The sequence below is a fragment of the Meriones unguiculatus genome, chromosome 6, assembly GCF_030254825.1.
Source record: "Meriones unguiculatus strain TT.TT164.6M chromosome 6, Bangor_MerUng_6.1, whole genome shotgun sequence".
In the NCBI taxonomy this organism is placed as follows: domain Eukaryota; kingdom Metazoa; phylum Chordata; class Mammalia; order Rodentia; family Muridae; genus Meriones; species Meriones unguiculatus.
In genome coordinates, this window is record NC_083354.1 from 5,136,928 (window position 1) to 5,155,188 (window position 18,261).

Below are 18,261 nucleotides of genomic sequence, written 5' to 3' on the forward strand. Positions count from 1 at the left end.
TACCTTATTAAAAAAATTAAGTTCATCAGCCACTAATCTTCCTGCCTTGGTGTTACAGTGGTACATCACTGAAAAGACTAGTCAGGCAAGCCAGCAGCCCTCGGCAAATCCCTGTGTTGTTTTTACGGTAAGGTTTAATAATAAAATTGGCACAGCATGGAATCTGGAATTGTATCCGAGGACAAACTTTATTCTAGTATGATTTAATTTCCCCAAATCTCCACAGGCAACAGCAAAATTGAAATTATTATTATTTTGCATTCTCATGGTTTTCTACCATTATGTAACTTTGTCTATTTAGCTTTCTCGATGTGTAGCAACATATAAGGTTACTTGTTTTCATGCCTGACACATCAGAATTTCAAAAACCACTGAGTTTTTGTTCTCCTCTAAAGATTTTCCAAGTTAAAGGAGTCCCTTATCTACAGTGAAGCAGGTATTTGAAACAGCAGGCCACTCATTGAGAAAGATTCAACTGTGCCAACTCTCAAAGCTGAGTTACGGCATCCATAATAGCACACAGCCTGGCAGCTCCTTACAAGGCCTTAAAACGCATAAGAAATCATCCCAAATGCATTAAGTGCTCCATGAAGGAGGGTGCAGGTGGCTATGCAGGCTGCACTCAGCCCACAAGGCCAATCAGAGTCTGGTGTTGCCTCCTGGTGGAGAGCACAGAGCCTGGGCACCAACTGCTAGGCCCCAGAGCTAGTGACAAATGAAAGCTATAGTGGGACAGGTAAAGCAAGACTTCAAGAAACGCTTTAAGTCTCCAACATATCTTCGTTTCCATATGGTGAGCCCATGAGAAAGTGATGCGTCAACACCCAGAATGTTGTGAGTGGAGTCCGATCAGTGGGAAGATGCTCTGAAGGCTGTGTGCTTGGAAAACTAGTCAAGAAGAACTTATGCTGCCATTCAGTATGTCTTTAAAACAACCTTTTTTTTTTTCTTTTAACTTCAAGGCCATCGAGGCTCATATTTCTTCCTAAGAGAAATTCTGGAATGATGTGTACTCAGTTGCTCTAGTGACAGAAAGTTGGATGCAGCCCCACTGTACAAGTTCCACACAAGCATGAACTAAAAAGCTGTGAGGTCAAGTTCAAAGCAGGAGCAGAAAACCCTCTTTTTTTTTTTTTATGCAATCCACTTTCTTCTATCTGGGATGCTGGTACTGACTGAAGAAACTGCTAAGCCGTTAATTATTTACTAACTTTTCTGTACACGCGATGGTATTTGAGGAAAGCAGAAACAACAAAGAAAAACACCTTGTACATCAAATAGACAAGTGTCACTTATAGGATCTAATAAGCCAGGTTTTTGTGTTCTAACAAGGGGAGACATCGCTCCCCAACCTAATTCCAAGGTAAAGGACAGAGTTCATTTTCACTGGCTTTGCTAACAAAACAGTCCAGCATTGAGGGCCCCTCAACGGTACCCAGGCCACTGTAACAACTGAACTGTGAACCGTATCTTACATGAGGGTAGGAGCAGATTAAGTTGCAGCAATGAGGAACGCCGAATAAGGCAGACAGAACAAAGAACTGTCATCCGTTTCTAGGGCAGTATATTCTGAAACAGCTTGAAGTGATTTGTGAGTATATCGGCATTTACGCTGACATCTTAATAAAATTTAGTCCGTGTTAATTTACTAGTAAGTAAAGCAACAGATTTTCTTCTAAAGAGAGCTACTTGTTCAGAGGTCATAACTGCGAGACAAGAGTTAAATACCAAAAACACAAGAAAAACTAGTTTTCCGAAATTACATGTAGCGGAGAGCCTGAAAGTCCACGAACCTAATTATTCCCACTCATGTAAGGTTAGACAATGCCACACTTCCAAATATCATCACAGAGGATTTGTTTTAAATCTGCCATGAAAACTTGCCCACAGTCAAAACATGAGCTTTAGCAAAGAGAAAGAGTGACTCTGATGTCTTGAATCACACTTCCTCAGCACATGAGTCATGGAGACCTGCACGGGGCCATGAGCCAGCAACTCCAAATTACGGAACTAAACAAACACAGCGTCACCCATGTATGAAGCTATGCTCACTTATTAAGCTATGCATATGCTCTTAAAGCAGAGCTTGAACTCCACGCATAATTATGCACCAGTTTTCCATGTGGGGTACTCAGGTTCCCACCCAAACCCCTCAAGTCGACAGGATACTCTCAAAAACTGGACATCTATTTCATTGTCCTAACACTATGCACATGGGATGCAGACGGCTATTACCAATATAACTGAACAAGACAGTATATGAATGATATAATTTTACCCAGATTTATAAAATGCTGAAAAATATTACTGTTAAGCCAAACTGGTCCGGCAAGGTTTCTAAGTATAAAATCAGAGTTCTAACTAAATTCAAACCCGAGGTCTCTATTATTTAACTTCACTGACATATCTTCAATGTCTCCCATTAAAACTCCATTTCTTCATCTTTAATGCAAATCCACTGGCAAGTTAATAGGAAAAATTTTCAACATTTCTTTCAACAACTTAAAGAATGAACTGAGTTAGTGATGAATCCCAAACTAGTGGGGCTTTCAAATTTTAAATTCTGACATATATATTTTTTACTTAAATTCCTATTCTATTTTTAAAATGGAAGTTACTTTCCGAAGTTGGAAAATAGCACCGATCCAGACACCCCTGAGTTTCCCTGGATACAGCCAAGCTACCTAACACCTAGTTGGAGAGGATATTAAATAGGCAAAGAAAGGCTTCATGGTTTAGAGTCACAACATGCCACAATATTAACATCTTAATATGAAAATCTTAAACTGAAGTAGTACAGATTTTAAAATCAAAAAGTAATATGTAATCAATGCCTTGTATACTAATCTAAAAATTGTTATAAGTTACAGAGATTAGATTCCTGCTTTTCAAAGCTAGTTCTCTAAATTCTGCTATTTTATAAGAGCTGAATGAAAAGAAAGCTATGATAACTCATTCTTTCATAATATATCTAAAAGCATTTTATTTAAAGAAAACATGATGTTATACTATGATGATCTACAGACCCATAAATTTTAAAATATTAGTTCATTTTAATTTTCACGAATCCTAAATTAGGCATCACAAACATAAAACCTAGCACCTCATCTATACCACCTTGGTTTCCTGGGGAAAAGCTGCAAAATTTTTTGTCCTGCTTCAGAATTCTCCCTCAAGTCCTGAACTGTGACTGAAGATACTCACCATCCTCAATAAACTGCCAAATAAAAAAAAAAGCCTTAAAATTAATTTCCTTATTAAATTTTCCTGCAAGGCATTTACTGAAGACGAGCAGACTCGGAGGGTGCTTTAGGGCTTGAGATGGATAAATTTTGCAGCCTGAGGTTGGGACTCTTTTGAGATAAACTGTGTGCGATTTGACGTGTAGAACGCACTGGGATGGGATGCTTTTGTTAAAATATGTTATATGCAGGAAAGGAGGGAGGAGGCAGCGCTCTCAAATTTCCACAGACGCCAAAGCTTCTCAGATTTTATAGTTCAAATTCGTCCTATGGAAAAGAGTGTGGAATGAGGCAGCAGCGGCACGGGAAGACGGAATTTCCCTAGGATGCAGACACATAATGATAAACAGGAGCGAGCCGCAGCTCGGGGTCCCCTCGGGAGCAAACAGCTCTGTTCTCTGTAAGGTAGGATTTCCGGTGTGCTTGGCACCTCGAAATTAAAATCCTCCTGAAAAGTGACTTCAGGAGATCTCATAAAGCCGTGTTTCTGCATGTTTTCCCATAAAACTCATGGTGTCGCAGTCTGCCGCTACCAGATGTTCAAAAGCCAGGCATCAGGGCCAGGCACGGTCCCAGCTAAGGCGACCTCTGTCCCCTGACAGTGAGTTGCACTGATGAGGCTTTGAGTTAGTAAGGTGTCCTCACTCTCCTACCTTTGCAACCTGTTCTGGAGTTCCAGCCCTAACCGTGAAGTGAAACCAAAAAAAGAACGGATTGATTCCTTTCCAACTGTCCTTGGCTTTCTAAAAGAAAAACAAACAAACAAAAAATCCAAAAAAACAGAAACAATAAAACAAAAACAAAACTGGATTTTTTTAAAGGTAGATAAAATATTTGTTATTTCAATAATTTGTCTTGATAAAACATCAAAGTTTTTAAAAACTCTCTTTCCTTCTCTTTAAACATGTTGAATTTCTCTGTTGTTTATGCTTAAAAGAATGTCAGCTTGCTACACACACACACACACACACACACACACAAACACGCGTGTGTGAGTATACAAACAGGCAAGGGGGAGACTGACTGCTTTCCTATATAAGCATGATGCCAACGGATAATGTCAGTGTTTTATGAAATGAAACACTTTTCTAAAAAGTTAATTCTGGGCACCATCGTGACATAATCTTTCCGATTGGTTTTGCTGAATATATTGGGCCGAGTTCATTTTCAGCAGGTTGACTCTGGCCACTAGATAGATGACTTCAACTTCAACAATAAAACATAGCAAAAATAAATGTTATGTGTTGTCACCAATCACTTGGGAGGTATTTGGTCAGAAATGTAATGGTGTTGTCTGCTGTAACTCATAAAGTGATCTTTGTACTTGTAAAGTTTAGTCATTGAACAACCAACAAATTAAGTGTGTGGCAAGGATAAGGGACAAAACCCCTCATTCTTCAAATGCACATGACCTCAGTATCAAGCTAAGTTTAGCCCGTTCACAAAAACAAATCGGGTAGTTACAAGAAGTGCTAGTATCTACCTCAAATAAAACACAGACTCCAAATTACGCTTTTCCTGCTGATGATGTTTCTACCTTTAAAACTGGTTATTTCTTACAGAAGCAATTTCCAGGTTGAATGTGTACAAATTTGCAAACATGCTTTCCTGTTGGCATTTCAGGGGTCAGGAAACAGCTCAACTCCACGGCCCACTCTGCACTCCCGCAACTGAGGAAATGGGTACCTATAAGATTTCGGCTTTGCACACAGCCTTACCACAGTTGTGCTGCGTGCTTGGTGTAGAAAAACTTCCAGCGAAGAGGACAAACCCCACAGATTTAACAGAGGGGGCCTGGAGACTGACATCTGGCCCTTAATCCTTTTATAGCTAAGTGTGAAAACATCCGTTGAAAGGCAGTGTTAGCAAGGGGCTTGAGGTGAGTGAAGGTAGTGAGGGGAAAGGTAGTTTTCACGTGTTTTATTTAGACGAATCATAACATTTTCCTCTTTTGACATTTTATTCTTATAAATACACTTACTTACTCGGGCCTGAGTTCTATAAACAAAATCAGGTCCTCCAAGGAAGGATCTGTGCTAAAGCAGACAGTACTGACCCACCCCCTAGTCCAGGGGCCGCAGGGGTTCACATTCAGCTCATATGTCATGGCTAATGATGTACCAAAACATACATGGCTTCAGAGAACCTTGCAAGGAGCCAGAAAACCAACACGGAGAAATACTGAGGGGGTGGAGGTGGGGGATGAAGCTGTCCATTTGCCTGTGAGTTCCGGGAAGTACACAGAGACTCAAGGCTGATAAGTACTAACCCAGATGAAACAGAAACTAAATGGATGCTCCCATGTGATAACAAATTAGTATTAACTACCTATACAGCCTGCTTTAAACCTTTTAACATCTCTGTGTGGTAGTGACAAGGGGGGGGGGGAGGGAGGTTGAAGAGCCAGCCTCACACAGGTACGCACACATCGCTGGCAATCGGAACCAGTGGCAAGCGCCCATCACAGGTGCAATACGAAAGGCTAGTCTCAAGTATTCATGGGCCCTTGCTCCTTCCAGGGTAATTCTCCAGGGTAGTTACTGCTCCTGCGGTGAACAGGATCTGTTTGTTTCCACCAAGTCAAACTGAGTTCGTTTGTTTTTGTCCTTGTTTTTGTTTTCACTCTTATGGGAAGCAAAACAGTTGAAGCCTTTTGTGAGGAAGAGGGCTCAGACAATGGGACCTGGACAGCACTCTTTAACCAGAATTACAGTAATTGGGTTTGTAGGTTCAGGGATTTTGTTGTTGTTGTTTTAAGATGCTTTCTGAGGAGATGTGCATATGGTGTGTGAGGGAGGGATTCGTTTCTAGTTCACTCCGAGCAGCTCGCTTTAGTGTGAAATATGTGAAAGTGAGGTTTCAATTTGACGTCGGCTTACAGCAGTCCACATAACCTTGACAGTTTCTACACTGAGTTTCAGATGATGAAAGCACTTCATAAGAAAATAAAACCTGCCCCCTTTCACTTATTTCCTTATCTGTGAGGTAGTATAGATGAATTTATGTAACTAAGTTTTTTGATTAAAATATTACAACCTTTTGAGAGGCTGGTAAAATAATTTAAATATGCATAGTCTGCTAGCCTTATTCTGGCTTTACCTTAAATTGGGAGATAAAAGTTAATCTCCTCGCAGTAAATATTTATAGCTGTTCTCCACAATTAACTCATTTTTTTAGGACTCAACCGCTAGAAAAATCCAATCTCTAAAGTATTTAAATAAATGGATTTTGAGAATTAAATTATATCATCCTTTTTTTTTTATAATCAAAACAACAGGCAACAGAGCAAGCCGCTGAAATGGCAACAGTCTCAAAATCAGCGTAAACATAGGTCCAGCACTGGGTCCCTGTCTCGGAGTGGATATGCCACCTCAGCCCCTGCTTATTGGCACAGCCCCCACAGCTGACACTGGGTGCTTAGGAAGGAGCTGTGAGCTCCCATTAGCAGTGGCAAATGAGCTGAACCCATACGTAAGTTCCACCCAGTGGACACTGCCATGTGCAGACAGAACCGCTCGGAAGCAAACAAATCCTAGCTGTCTGGGGCAGGCATTCGCGTCACCCCTGGAAAAGAAAGTTTCATTTTTAAAAGTGCTCTCTCTCATCCTCTCTGTCTCTGTCTCTCTTTTTCTCTCACACATACACACACACACTCTCACACATACACTCTCAATATATGTATGTGCATGTGTCTACATACAGACTATGCATATAAATTTACATATATATGTACGTGCACATAAATGCATATATATGAATGTATGCATATATGTATCAGAATTTCCAGTGCATCTGAATCTCACCATTTTCAATTCCCAGTCCCCCCAAAATGAGCATGCTTCCATGTGACATAACAAATCACCAACCCACAAGGATTTTCCCTAGGTTTCCTCCAAGGCTAATTACGTAGCAAATCTAATTAAGTTCGTATGATTCATCTCAGCAGCAGGTACTTTAGTTACTTCGACACTGCCAAAAGGGGTCTGGGGTGTGTGTTCTCCCTCCAAAACAATCACGCCGTGTGCCAAACTGATAACCGTTAAACACAGCTGCAGAGCAAATGTGCGGTCCTGGTCCTGTGGATGGAGTGTTCACACATCAGTCTGCTCGCCAAGCAACCGCCGGTGCAGCCCCACCAACGGTGCACATACAGCACTCTTACAGGCGTGCTGTGCACGAGGGTCTGTTCTTCGTTTCCCTGGTGGCTTCGCACAGATGGGAGGGTTCCCTGCTCCTAAAGAACGCACACTGAAGGTCCGCACACCTCGAACACTGAAGCGCATCTTGTTGGACGGGTTTGCTCAAGTTTGGCAGTTCGTAGGAATAAGAGCATAGCGTACTCTCTCTGCGCTTGAGAGTATATTTGTGGGATAGGTAACATGGAACAGAATTAGCTTCATTTTTTGAAGAAAAAAAAAATCACAGGAATCCATGAACACAAATTAATTGTTTTTTAAGAGGACAACCCAAAGCTCCAACAAACCTGCACTGCAGAAATTAAACTTTCTATTTCAGTAATGCAAATAATTTCCGTGGGAGGAAATCCTTTGCAGAGGGGTACTCCAAGCTCAGTGGGCTGCGGTTGTTTAAGGCAATGATCGCATTCCCTCCAGAGACAGTGAGATCAGCATGGAAACTACCCTTCCCCAATATAGGCAAGAACCAGCGCTCTGAAAACATCTTGCCCTTCCGCAGTGCTAACAATATGACCTAGTGTCAGGAACGAAAGCTACCTGTTTTGTGCAAAGTAAACAGCATGTTTGCTGACTGAATCTCTGCCATAGGATTTAGCTTTGCTACTGGATGCAAAAAAACAGTGAAATCAGCCATTGTGCTCCAGTTTCTAAAAAAAAAAAAAAAAAAAAGCAAAATTTGTGACTTAAGTAACATGGGCTGTTAGAGCTGGAGTGGCACAGGCCCAGGCAGAAGAAAAGGGGCCATAAGAGAGCAAAGGCTTATCAGGAGTAAAGCTGGCCAGAGGAAACGCCACATGCTTCCCCACCTCGGAGCTTCTCGAAAGAGGCACATACATTTCAATAGTTCTATTAACTGCCTGTAGCTGTTTCCAGACTCTCATTGCAAGTTAAGTATCTTGCTTTCCTTGTTTTCTCCTCCTAATTGTCTAAGTGCTGGCTCAGTTTAAGCGTGCAAAACCAACAGTGCACAGTATCATCCATTGCCTGACAAGCCTGTGTTTTAGCAGTACTCAGCTGCTTCACCTTGAGACATTTAAGGACTTAGTTACCGTAGACACAGACACAGAGACAAGATAGACACAGTCAGACACACAGACACACACACACACACACACAAAACCAGTTTAGGAAGTAGGCTGGGAGATTTTTCACTCCTTAGTAATGCATGAACACCCTCTCCTTCATGCAATAGACACTACACTGTTAATCAATAGTGATGATGTCTCCTGAATGAGCTTTCTAACTCCCCAAGCCCAGAACAGATGTATATACGCCTTAAAAAACAAAAAACAAAAAACAAAAAAAAAAAAAAACTAAGGAAAGAAAGGAAAGGAAGGGGACAAAATCATTGCTTCCAGAAAGCCTTTTCATCTAAAATTGTCTCTTGCTTTCCTCTATCCCGCTATGGTCGCATAGTCCACCTTCCAAATTCAGCTAAAATGCCCTCCTCCAAGAAGTCATCAGGGAGCATGATATTGATTTTTTTTTTTTAGAATTCATAATTTTTCTCAATTTTCATGAAGCAAATATAAGACCCTCCCTGTACGTACAGGGAACACTGAAAAGGAAGGAGATTCCAAAGGAGGGGGGGCAGGAGGAAGAAGTGGACAACCAGATGGTCACCAGAGCAGCCACACAGGAAGACAGCTACAAGTGGTTTTGATATTTTACACATCTACAACTTATAGAATCCATGCATGTAGCTCTGGAGCTGGACATCATTCTCAGGGCGCCTTCATAGGAAATCTAAAGGTATCATCAGAGAAGAATCATGGCGCTGCCAATAACTCAAATTGCAACAGCGATGACAAGGGTAAGTGATAGGACATGGTGGAAATGAGCAGATCATTTGCATTTGTAATTTGACAGCAATTGCTCCATTTTTGGTTAAGAAATACAGTAAGGGAAACAAAAATGTCCACCTGAGAAAGCTGAGAAAACAAAATTGGGAATTTTACAATTAAAAATGCTACCCTATGGTTTGTGGCTAAGTGGAATGCTTTCTTGGCTAGCATTCAAATATCTTTTCTCTGCCAGTAATCTAATATATTTATTGTCGTATCCAGTGTCCTAATAATGTTATTCTCCCATTTACTCATACTACTGCTTTTCTTTCTCTACTTTTTCTCCCTCAGTGCTGAGTTTTTAATGATTATCTATTGTAACGAAAAAGACTCAAAACCAAGTAACCTAGCAACGCTCACAGAGATTGTATGTTTAATGCTGCCTGCTGCTCTTCTGGCACAAGTAGGGTTCTACCAAGCATACACTTACGATATTCATGTGCTTTACTGAGTGGTATGGGAGGAAATCCATTCTCTCTCACCAATACCCTCGGTGCTTTCAGCTGCCAAGGCTGGCCACATGCAGCAAATTGTGAACTGAGCCCATTAGAATTTTGCTACCCCCAAAAACTCAAGGGATTATGAAGTAATCCAAAAATGAAGGCAAGATAGGAACAGAACGTTTTCTATGTGCCTGATTACACAAAGTCCATAAGGAAATGCTTGTTTGCCTTAGCATTTAAAAATTCTAATTTGTAAAAATTCTGGTTGCTTGAAAATTATATTATTTGATCTGTAGGAATGCGTCAATTTCTTAGACCAGTTAAGTAACTTGCAACTAGCTTTTCATTTGCGCTGTGAAAATATGCTTCTTTGCCCAGAATGACAAACATCTTAACCCTCTTTGACTGTACAGCTAACACTGTACTAGGGAGCATAAAGCCTGAGTCCTTGTCCTCAATCTATTGTCAATTAGTTAAGTGATAGTATGACCCCCCCCCCCTTAACCACTCCAACATCTAACTGTGGGTTCTCTAAGACCAACAGGATGGCAAAGGAATTCACACTGCAAAGATGGGAAGAGGAAATGCCCCAACATTACCACATACATATTAGTGCTGGCTCCCATCAGCAAAAGGCACAGCGGCAATAAATAAAGGCTTGCCTGAAAAATCCGATTTCTCACTTATCTTCACATCTCTTTGGCTGGAAGAACAACAGGAGCTTAAGAGTCTTTGGCCCATCCATATGAGTAAGGAAAGAACACTAGTCCTGAATCTGTGACAAAATGTTCCATTCAAAAAACTTTCAACTTTTTAACATTAAAATGGTGAGGGCGGGTGGGGAGGGAGGAGAAGGGAAGGAAATATGAATGGCTACAGAGTACCCAGGTCACAACGTAAACAAAAGCTAGCCCTACTGGGAAAATAATCTTAGCACCATAACCAAATGGGAAGGGGAAGGTACATCCATGGAAAAACTATATAGAAAGGACAGAGATGATGGAGAAAGAACTGTCTCTTTTTATGAGAAAAACCCATAAAGTTTAACAAAATCTTCCAAAGTGAAAGGAAGGAAAGCCATAATGTCTGGGGGCTGAAGCAGCATTCTCCGTTCTGTGCATCGGGGAGAGTCTCCAGGAAAGGGTTGCCGTGTTGCATTTTTAGTAAAAGGCACACACAGGATGCACCAGAAGCAAACATTTATAAACCACAAATTCAACAAACTTCTTACATTATCAAACTCTGAGAACTTAACTGAGAGAAAAACAAAACAAAATATAGAAAAACAATTGGAGAGTGGAGGGGGAAAATGATGGGAACAGACATTTCTCCAAAGAGGAAATACAGACGGCCTACAGTCACAGGAGAAGATGCTCCACATAGCAAGATATTAGTATGTGTGAATGTGCATATGTGTGTGTATGAGACAGAGAGGGACAGAGGGAAAGAGAGACAAAAAGAGAGAGAAGAGAGACAGAAAGAGAGGGGGAGTGTGAGTGACAAGAATATGACATGGAAACGTCACTCTAGCAAACACTTTGGCAGTTTCTTCTGCAACTAAACACGCACTTCTCGTGAAGCTGCAGTCAAACTCTTGGGCAGTTATCCCAGAGAAACGAAGTTATGTCCTCACCAAAAAATATGCACACATATGTTCATGACAGCCTTTTCATTACAGCAAAACCTGAAAGGAACTCAAATGTCCTCAAAGGGATGCAATGATGGAAGGACTATGGTGCAGTCATGCCATTAAAAGCTAATCAGCAACAAGAAAATCTACTGACACAGCCTGGGTGAGTCCACAGACAGTAATCTCAGTGAGGAGTTGTCTCAATAACGGGCATTGACAGGGAGAAAAGATGTGCACTTACGAAGTGCACGGAGAGCCTGGTGCAAATACACATGTAGGGAATAAGGCAGTTTCCTGTGCTGAAATAGTTCCAGGTCTTGTGGCAGTACAGGGTACTCAAATCTACACATGGGGTGAGGTTAAATCCGATTGTATAAGGCTACATACACAGAAACCTACATTCAACAAAGGGTGAAAACTGAGTCAGGGCTACAGCCCAGTTCATGCTTCTGTATCCATGTCAAACGTCGGTTTCAGCATTTTAAAGATGCTTGATAATAATAGCAAGGTCAGTTATAAAAGACCTCGGAACTTCTGCCATCACTTTTTCAGCTGGTGTACCTCAGCAGGAATGGGAGGGGGCGGGGCACACAGAGGATTGCTTTCTCATAAAGTTCCATATGGCTGGAAGGAGATAAGACAGAAAATCGACATGCAGAAAGCAGTCCTAGAAATAAGAAGGTGATTATGACTGACCTGAGGATTCTAAGGAAAAGGTAATACTGGATAAGAAGGCAGATGCCAGGCGAGGGCTGGAGGGGAAGGGTTAGGAGAAACTCCCAAAAGCAAAACTTACTAGGGTGTAAACTTCTCTCCACTACAGAACAATCTGGATGGCATCCACGCACTGGAGCATAAACCCACTCACTGAACTATGATGTGTTCTATAAGGGATTTTAGTGTCTCATGGGTCATGTATACTGGGAGGTAACATATCTGCAGTTAAAACGTGGGGCTAAGCCTTTTATCGCTTTTCCACGAAGCTTGAGAACGTGACAATTCTAAAGCAGTAAACGTCAATTTGTGTTGTGTTCATGACCAACACGGTGATCCAAGAAGCTATGAAAAAAACGAACCAAGGATGTGAGTGTGTGTAACCAAAGCAACCCCGAGACTGTCACTTCAGATAAACGAGTGTCGGCCCCTCGCGAACCAAGTGAGAGTATACAAGGTGCTGCAGGAAGTGCAGACATTACTGTGTCTGAGACATGAGGGAGGGGGCTTCCTTCACTATCATCAAGGGCACTGAAGCTCGGAGAGGCAGGCAGTAGTCTAAGTCACACAGCTCACGTGTAACTAGTGGGGCAGGGCAGTGTTTAAAAGCATTTCTAAGGGCTGGGCGGATAGTTCAGTCAGCAAAGTGGCTGACTTTTGAGCAAGGGGGGTGTTTGAGCTTGGTACCTAGACCCATGTTTTAAAAGCCTGGAATGGTTGAGTGTAATCCCAACAGTGGGGAGGCAGAGACAGGCAGGACCCCAGGTGGCAGCCTTAGCCCGCTTGATGAAGCTGCAGGCCACTGTCCCCCTCCCCAAAATAGATGATTTGCCCTGTTACCCCCCAAATAGATTGATGGCACCTAAGGAATGCCATTGACTTCCCATAAATATGCATATATGTAAACATATGTGCAGAGACACAAATAAAACAATTTCTCCCCCACTTTTATAGACTAATTTCATAACGACTAGAAGCCATTTCATAATCTATAACTGACAGATCAGAATCAAAGTTCCAAAGAAAAACAGCCTACATAAATTGTTGGCAAACTTCTGTTTAAAAAAAAAATCACTAAACAAATCACCCAAGAACATTCTGTTCAATTAAAGGACATCCAGGACACACATGAAAACCAAGCTTAGCCCAGCAGGTAATATCTCAAGCCAGTCACTGACTTTCTCCACAGATGCTGGTTGGAGAAATTCGAACTTTATAGTCCTCTTGACACAAGCTCTTTTGCAACTTTCAAGTCCTCTCTTGGTAAAACCGTATGCCCTGACAATTGCCTTTCATTTACACAGCATACACATATACTCTGTCATGAAGATCCTGAGAGGAGCATTGTGTCTTCTCAGCACACACCTCTAAGGCAGGTATAGTGCACGCATCACCTCGCTCTTCTGCCCAGCCTGGAGCCTCTTCTACCCACCACTTGTGAACAAGCTCCAAGCAGATATCCACTGGCCTTAGGTAGCAAGGGACATGAATCCAGACAGTGCAATACACATGACGTGAGAATGCAAACCTGAGTTGACTGTAGCTTTTTCCCTCACAGAACATCAGAGGTCATGGTGCGCAGTTCAGGAGATGCAACTGAGATGAGAGACCAACATAAAATCAGCAACTGAGCATGTCATGTTTTGGCTATGATTTGTATCTGGGGAGGCCATTAGACATAAGCACCACTGAGGAAAAACTTCATTGTGCTTCACTGAGACAACAGGAAAGCGTTTTCTCAAAGCTGGCACACAGAAACACATTCAGCTGCGGGCCAGAGGCCAAGCTATACCTCAAACTTAACAGCAGAAATTGACAGTGCAATAGTCCTCACATGGTACTGGTTCTGCGAGCATAAAAAGGTCCTAGAGAGCAACTAAGACCAGGCACCACGTGGAAATGATCAAAGTCCCTGGGAAGAGACCCTGAGAAGCCTCTGGTAAAGGTGAAGCCTTACTTACAATGGAGACCCTAAGATATTAGAGATGCCAAGACCATGAGGCGTTCACCAAAGAAAGTTGTCAGTGTGGAAAGCTGGGCAGGTGGGGGCTGCCCACGCCCTTTGAAAGCCAGAAGATTACATTACCAGTAAGTGAGTCAGATAATTGGACATAAAGCTCCAGGATTTGGATTCACAATGCTGGATTTTGCTTTTGCTCTGGAGTGATCATTTTTCCCCAGTTCTTCTCTTTTGGAATAAGAATATTTAAGTACGTTACTTGTTTTCAATTTAACAGGAAAGTTTGTACTTTTAAAAAGAATTTGAACTTTTGAAACATTGGCATTTAAGGCTTTGGAGACTTTTAGAATTGGACTATGATGTATATTATGATATGAACAGAGGTGGAAAATTATGACTTCAGGTGATGCGTTTTTGCATCAGTTTGACAAGGACGAATGCGCTGGCTAATTTTAATTATCAACTAGACATAGCTAGAACCACTGGGCAGAAAAGATGGAAGGAGAAGAAGGAGAAATAATCTAGATCAGGCTGGCCTACGAGCCAAGTCGTGACTGTTAACTGGTTTGGGATATCCAGGTGATTCTGGACACTGCCATTTTCTAGGCAGGGAGTCCTGGGCAGTATCAGAAGAGAACCAGGTAGGAGAAGAAGGAGAAGTGGTGGGTGTGTTATTGACTTTGTTCTTAATACTGGATACTATGTAGCTTGCTGCTTGAAATCCTGCCTTGACTCCCTCCAAATGATAAACTGTAACTTCAAACTGTGAGCCAAATAAATCCTTCTCTTTCCAACTTTGCTTTATTGGTCAAAGGGTTTTTCACAGCCAAAGAAATAAAACTAGGATAGTAGGATACACTACAGAGACAATGTCAAAACAGAAATCTACTCTTACCTGTTTCTTTAAAGTTTAGTGAAAGCAGTGTTCTCTGAGAATTCTATGGAATTAAAAAAAAAACGAATGGAAACACATTAATTAATATATATATACACACATATATATACACATATATATGTATATATGTATGTATGTTTTGGTTTAAGAGAGCTGCTGAGGATAGGCTACTAAGCCCCCACCTAACTCACCAAAGAATCTAACACCATCCTCAGGACATGTCAGCACCCTGTCGATGTCAAGGTCCAGGTAGTCAAATTGCCCATTCCACAGGAGTCCAGGTGAGACTGCCCTCCCTCCCAAGGAAGGTGGCTGCACGAACAGCGAGAGTTTATAGCAACTTGTGGGGAGAATTCAAGCCACCGCTCAGAAACTGTAAGGCCCGCTGGCACCTGTGCTCCTTCTTATTCAAGCTGATCATGGTCCACTGCTGGCATTGTGTTCCCGCGGTAGGCACCACTGCCCCTTCACAGCCCTCTTCCCAAGCCAAGTCACCCGCTTTCCCTTGTGAGCTCTTAGGCGGCACCTCACAAAAGGAACAGGGGCTGCACGTGAAGTGGACCGGTCAGCGTTCCATAGACTGTGCCGTCTCATGGCTTATCAGAATATCGCATTTCTTCACCAGGAGCTTGTCTAGGTGGCAGTAATATTTGCCTTCCTAGGTAGTTTTAATGGGATTATCATTAATTTCACACTTTAGATGTGCTCAGTCAGGGGTACGATAAGAAAATACTCCACTTTCTTAATATTAAAAATTTAATCTCAGTTAAAACTAATATCCTTTTTAGAAGCTCTTCTTGTACTTCTATTTACATTTCATAAATGTGGTCACTGTTTCACATGTATGAACACGAAAAGATATTCATTAACACTATAAAGCAGAAAGAGAATAGGAACGCATCCCCTATCATTCACTGTAGGCAACAAAACCAACATCTAACTAGCAAATATCCTATCAAGCTTGGTAGAAGGAAGGGTGTACTCGTTTTTTATATAAATGATTTCATAAAAGTTCAATTTAACCTTGTTCTATGAAAATATTTAATCTGATAAAATGTCCTCTGTTCATTTGAGACAAATGTGAAAATGCTCATATTTGGTGCATTTAGTTTGTAAAGCAATGCTTATTAACGTTCCTTAGCTCATTGAAGATTTAGAAGCAGATAAAACATGTGGCTGATAAGTCAACCTTGAAGACGGCAGAGGATTTATCTGTTCACAAATATTTTTAAAAGACTTACTTTCAATCATTTTAATTAGAGTTGACTTTTTTAAAATTAATGCTGTCTAAATTATCTTATCAGATTCACAAGCAACAGATAAAAAAGGAAAAGGCTAAACCAAGATCTTTGTTCTGTAAATTCTTAAGAGTTATCTTGAGAGGAAACTGAATTCTTAAACTGTCACATCTAGAATTGTAGTCACCTGATTTCCCCCATGTACCTACTTCTGCAACACAGCTGGTAGGGTGCACAGTTCTCCGGCTATCTAGAGTCAATTCCTCAGGCATAAGTATGAGGAAAGCCTGCCTTCCACCACAAAATCTGTTTTATATAATAACGGTGGGAAATGCAAGCAACTGGAGAAAGCATGTGATATTTAAGGGTGGTGATACAGTCTAGTGATTTAGCTGAATATCCTTTATATGGGGGCTCTCTGACTCTTGAAAGCTCATAACAATTCACTGAGATAGAAACTACCAATGGAAAATTTGCGGATTATAATAGGAATGTTGCATAAATAAGAATCAGCCAAAATTCTAATTCCTTATTAGTTCCTTCCAAAACTAAGAAGTGGGAAGAAACCTTCAAGTTGTGTCATATTTTTTTCAGAATAAAAACATTACTAGCAGAGAATAGTCCATGAGGAGTCTCTGAAAGTTGAAGACTTACCTGCCTAGAAAGGCTATTGTTTTTCAGCTTGATAATGCCCTGAAACCTGAGGGCTTAACCCTTGAAGTGCTTCCACTAAAACATACACTACACATGTGGGCACATGTTCAAATACATACTGATACATATATGCACAGTCATCTGGTACATAGAAATGATTAATTGCATGTCTATTCCCACATAGCTAGAAATGGGAGGGCAAGGGCGCTATCTTTTTAACTACCGAGTGTCAAATCTTACAAATATAGATGAGTTAACTGAAAATAATTTAGTCTGTCCAGAAGAGTTCACCGCTGCTCATTGGGGTTCCAAGGCCATACGACACACGAGGGGGTTTAGGGAATGCTACATAAAAAGAAACACTGGCTAATACGGCACCACTGAGAGAAGGAAGCACCTCAAAGTAAAGCCTGGGGCTTCTGGAAAAAACAGGTGTAGGTGGCAGTAAAAGCATTCTGCAGTTTGCTGGGAAACCCAACTCTGCACAGAGTTGTGCCAGGTGTTGTGTCTTGAAGGTAATTCTATCCTGGGCATACTGTCATGAGGAAGAATGGTTCACGTGGTCTGAGAGGGGAGAAAAAAAGGAAAGAGAACACTGCAGGCAGAATACCTGCCTGAAAACACCTACGGGTTTTTGTTGTTTGTTTGTTTGTTTTGCTATTAGCACATTGCCTTACATGATAAAAAGTGACCGAGAAGGTTTAACTAACACCAAGGACTGTGGCATGGGAACAGCAGCTTGGATCATGCAGGTACATTCAATATACTCTCGAGTCCTTCAAATTAAAAACAATTTCCCCAGCAGTAATTAGGGAGCAGGGGACCTGGCTATCAACAACACAACCTCACTGGCTTTAAAGCTGGAGAAAGAGTTATGACCCACAAGCAAAAGGAACACTGTTCTTTCAACACTATGCTTTTAGCCTACAGAAATCGCGTGCTAGACTGCACTCCTAGAGAATTTTAAGAAAATAAATTTGCATTGGATTGAGCTCCTAAATTTGTGTTTTATTAAGCTACTAAACTTGCTGTGCTGTGTTCAGGCAGCAGTCGGGAACTTGTCTGACTATCTCTAACCTAGAGCAAGGCTACCCCTTAAGGGTGAAAGAGCGAAACTACAGAGGCCCGAAGCGAGAGTCATCAGAACAGTCTGGAGAAAGGACCACATCTGACCCCAATGAGCAAATCCAAAGAAAACAGCGATGGACGAGGCTGATAGGGCCAGCCCTTTTGTCTCTGGAGAAACAACACTCTGTTCTAAACCCCACCCCGACGTTTTTGTCCTGAGAAGCCTAATAGGAGCCAACTTGGAGCATCTAAGGACAGCCAGAGTAAGAGTGACACTGATGAGTACTCCTTGATATCATCTCCTCTCCGTTGCTATCCAACGTCCACAGAATCTGTGCACTGAACCAGGTCATCCTCAAAGTCCTCAGTCAACCCCT

At 41.5% G+C, this 18,261-nt stretch overlaps 1 protein-coding gene across 6 annotated transcripts in view; it reads right to left on the minus strand.

Moving 5' to 3' along the window:
• The window catches only part of Bckdhb (branched chain keto acid dehydrogenase E1 subunit beta), a 164,346-nt gene that overhangs the window by 6,391 nt on the left and 139,694 nt on the right, over positions 1-18,261 (minus strand). For 2 of the 6 annotated variants that reach the window (XR_009592209.1, XR_009592210.1), the window contains exon 10: positions 14,925-14,967. The exons of 3 other annotated variants lie outside the window; for them this stretch is intronic. Coding sequence is in view for 1 of the 3 variants with exons in the window: in XM_060384676.1 (XP_060240659.1) it covers positions 13,622-13,665; positions 14,925-14,967 (87 nt within the window). In the remaining 2 variants the exon portion in view is untranslated. Of the gene's footprint in view, positions 1-13,597; positions 13,666-14,924; positions 14,968-18,261 lie in introns of all 6 variants that reach the window. One more of the 6 variants, XM_060384676.1, reaches the window with a different exon arrangement.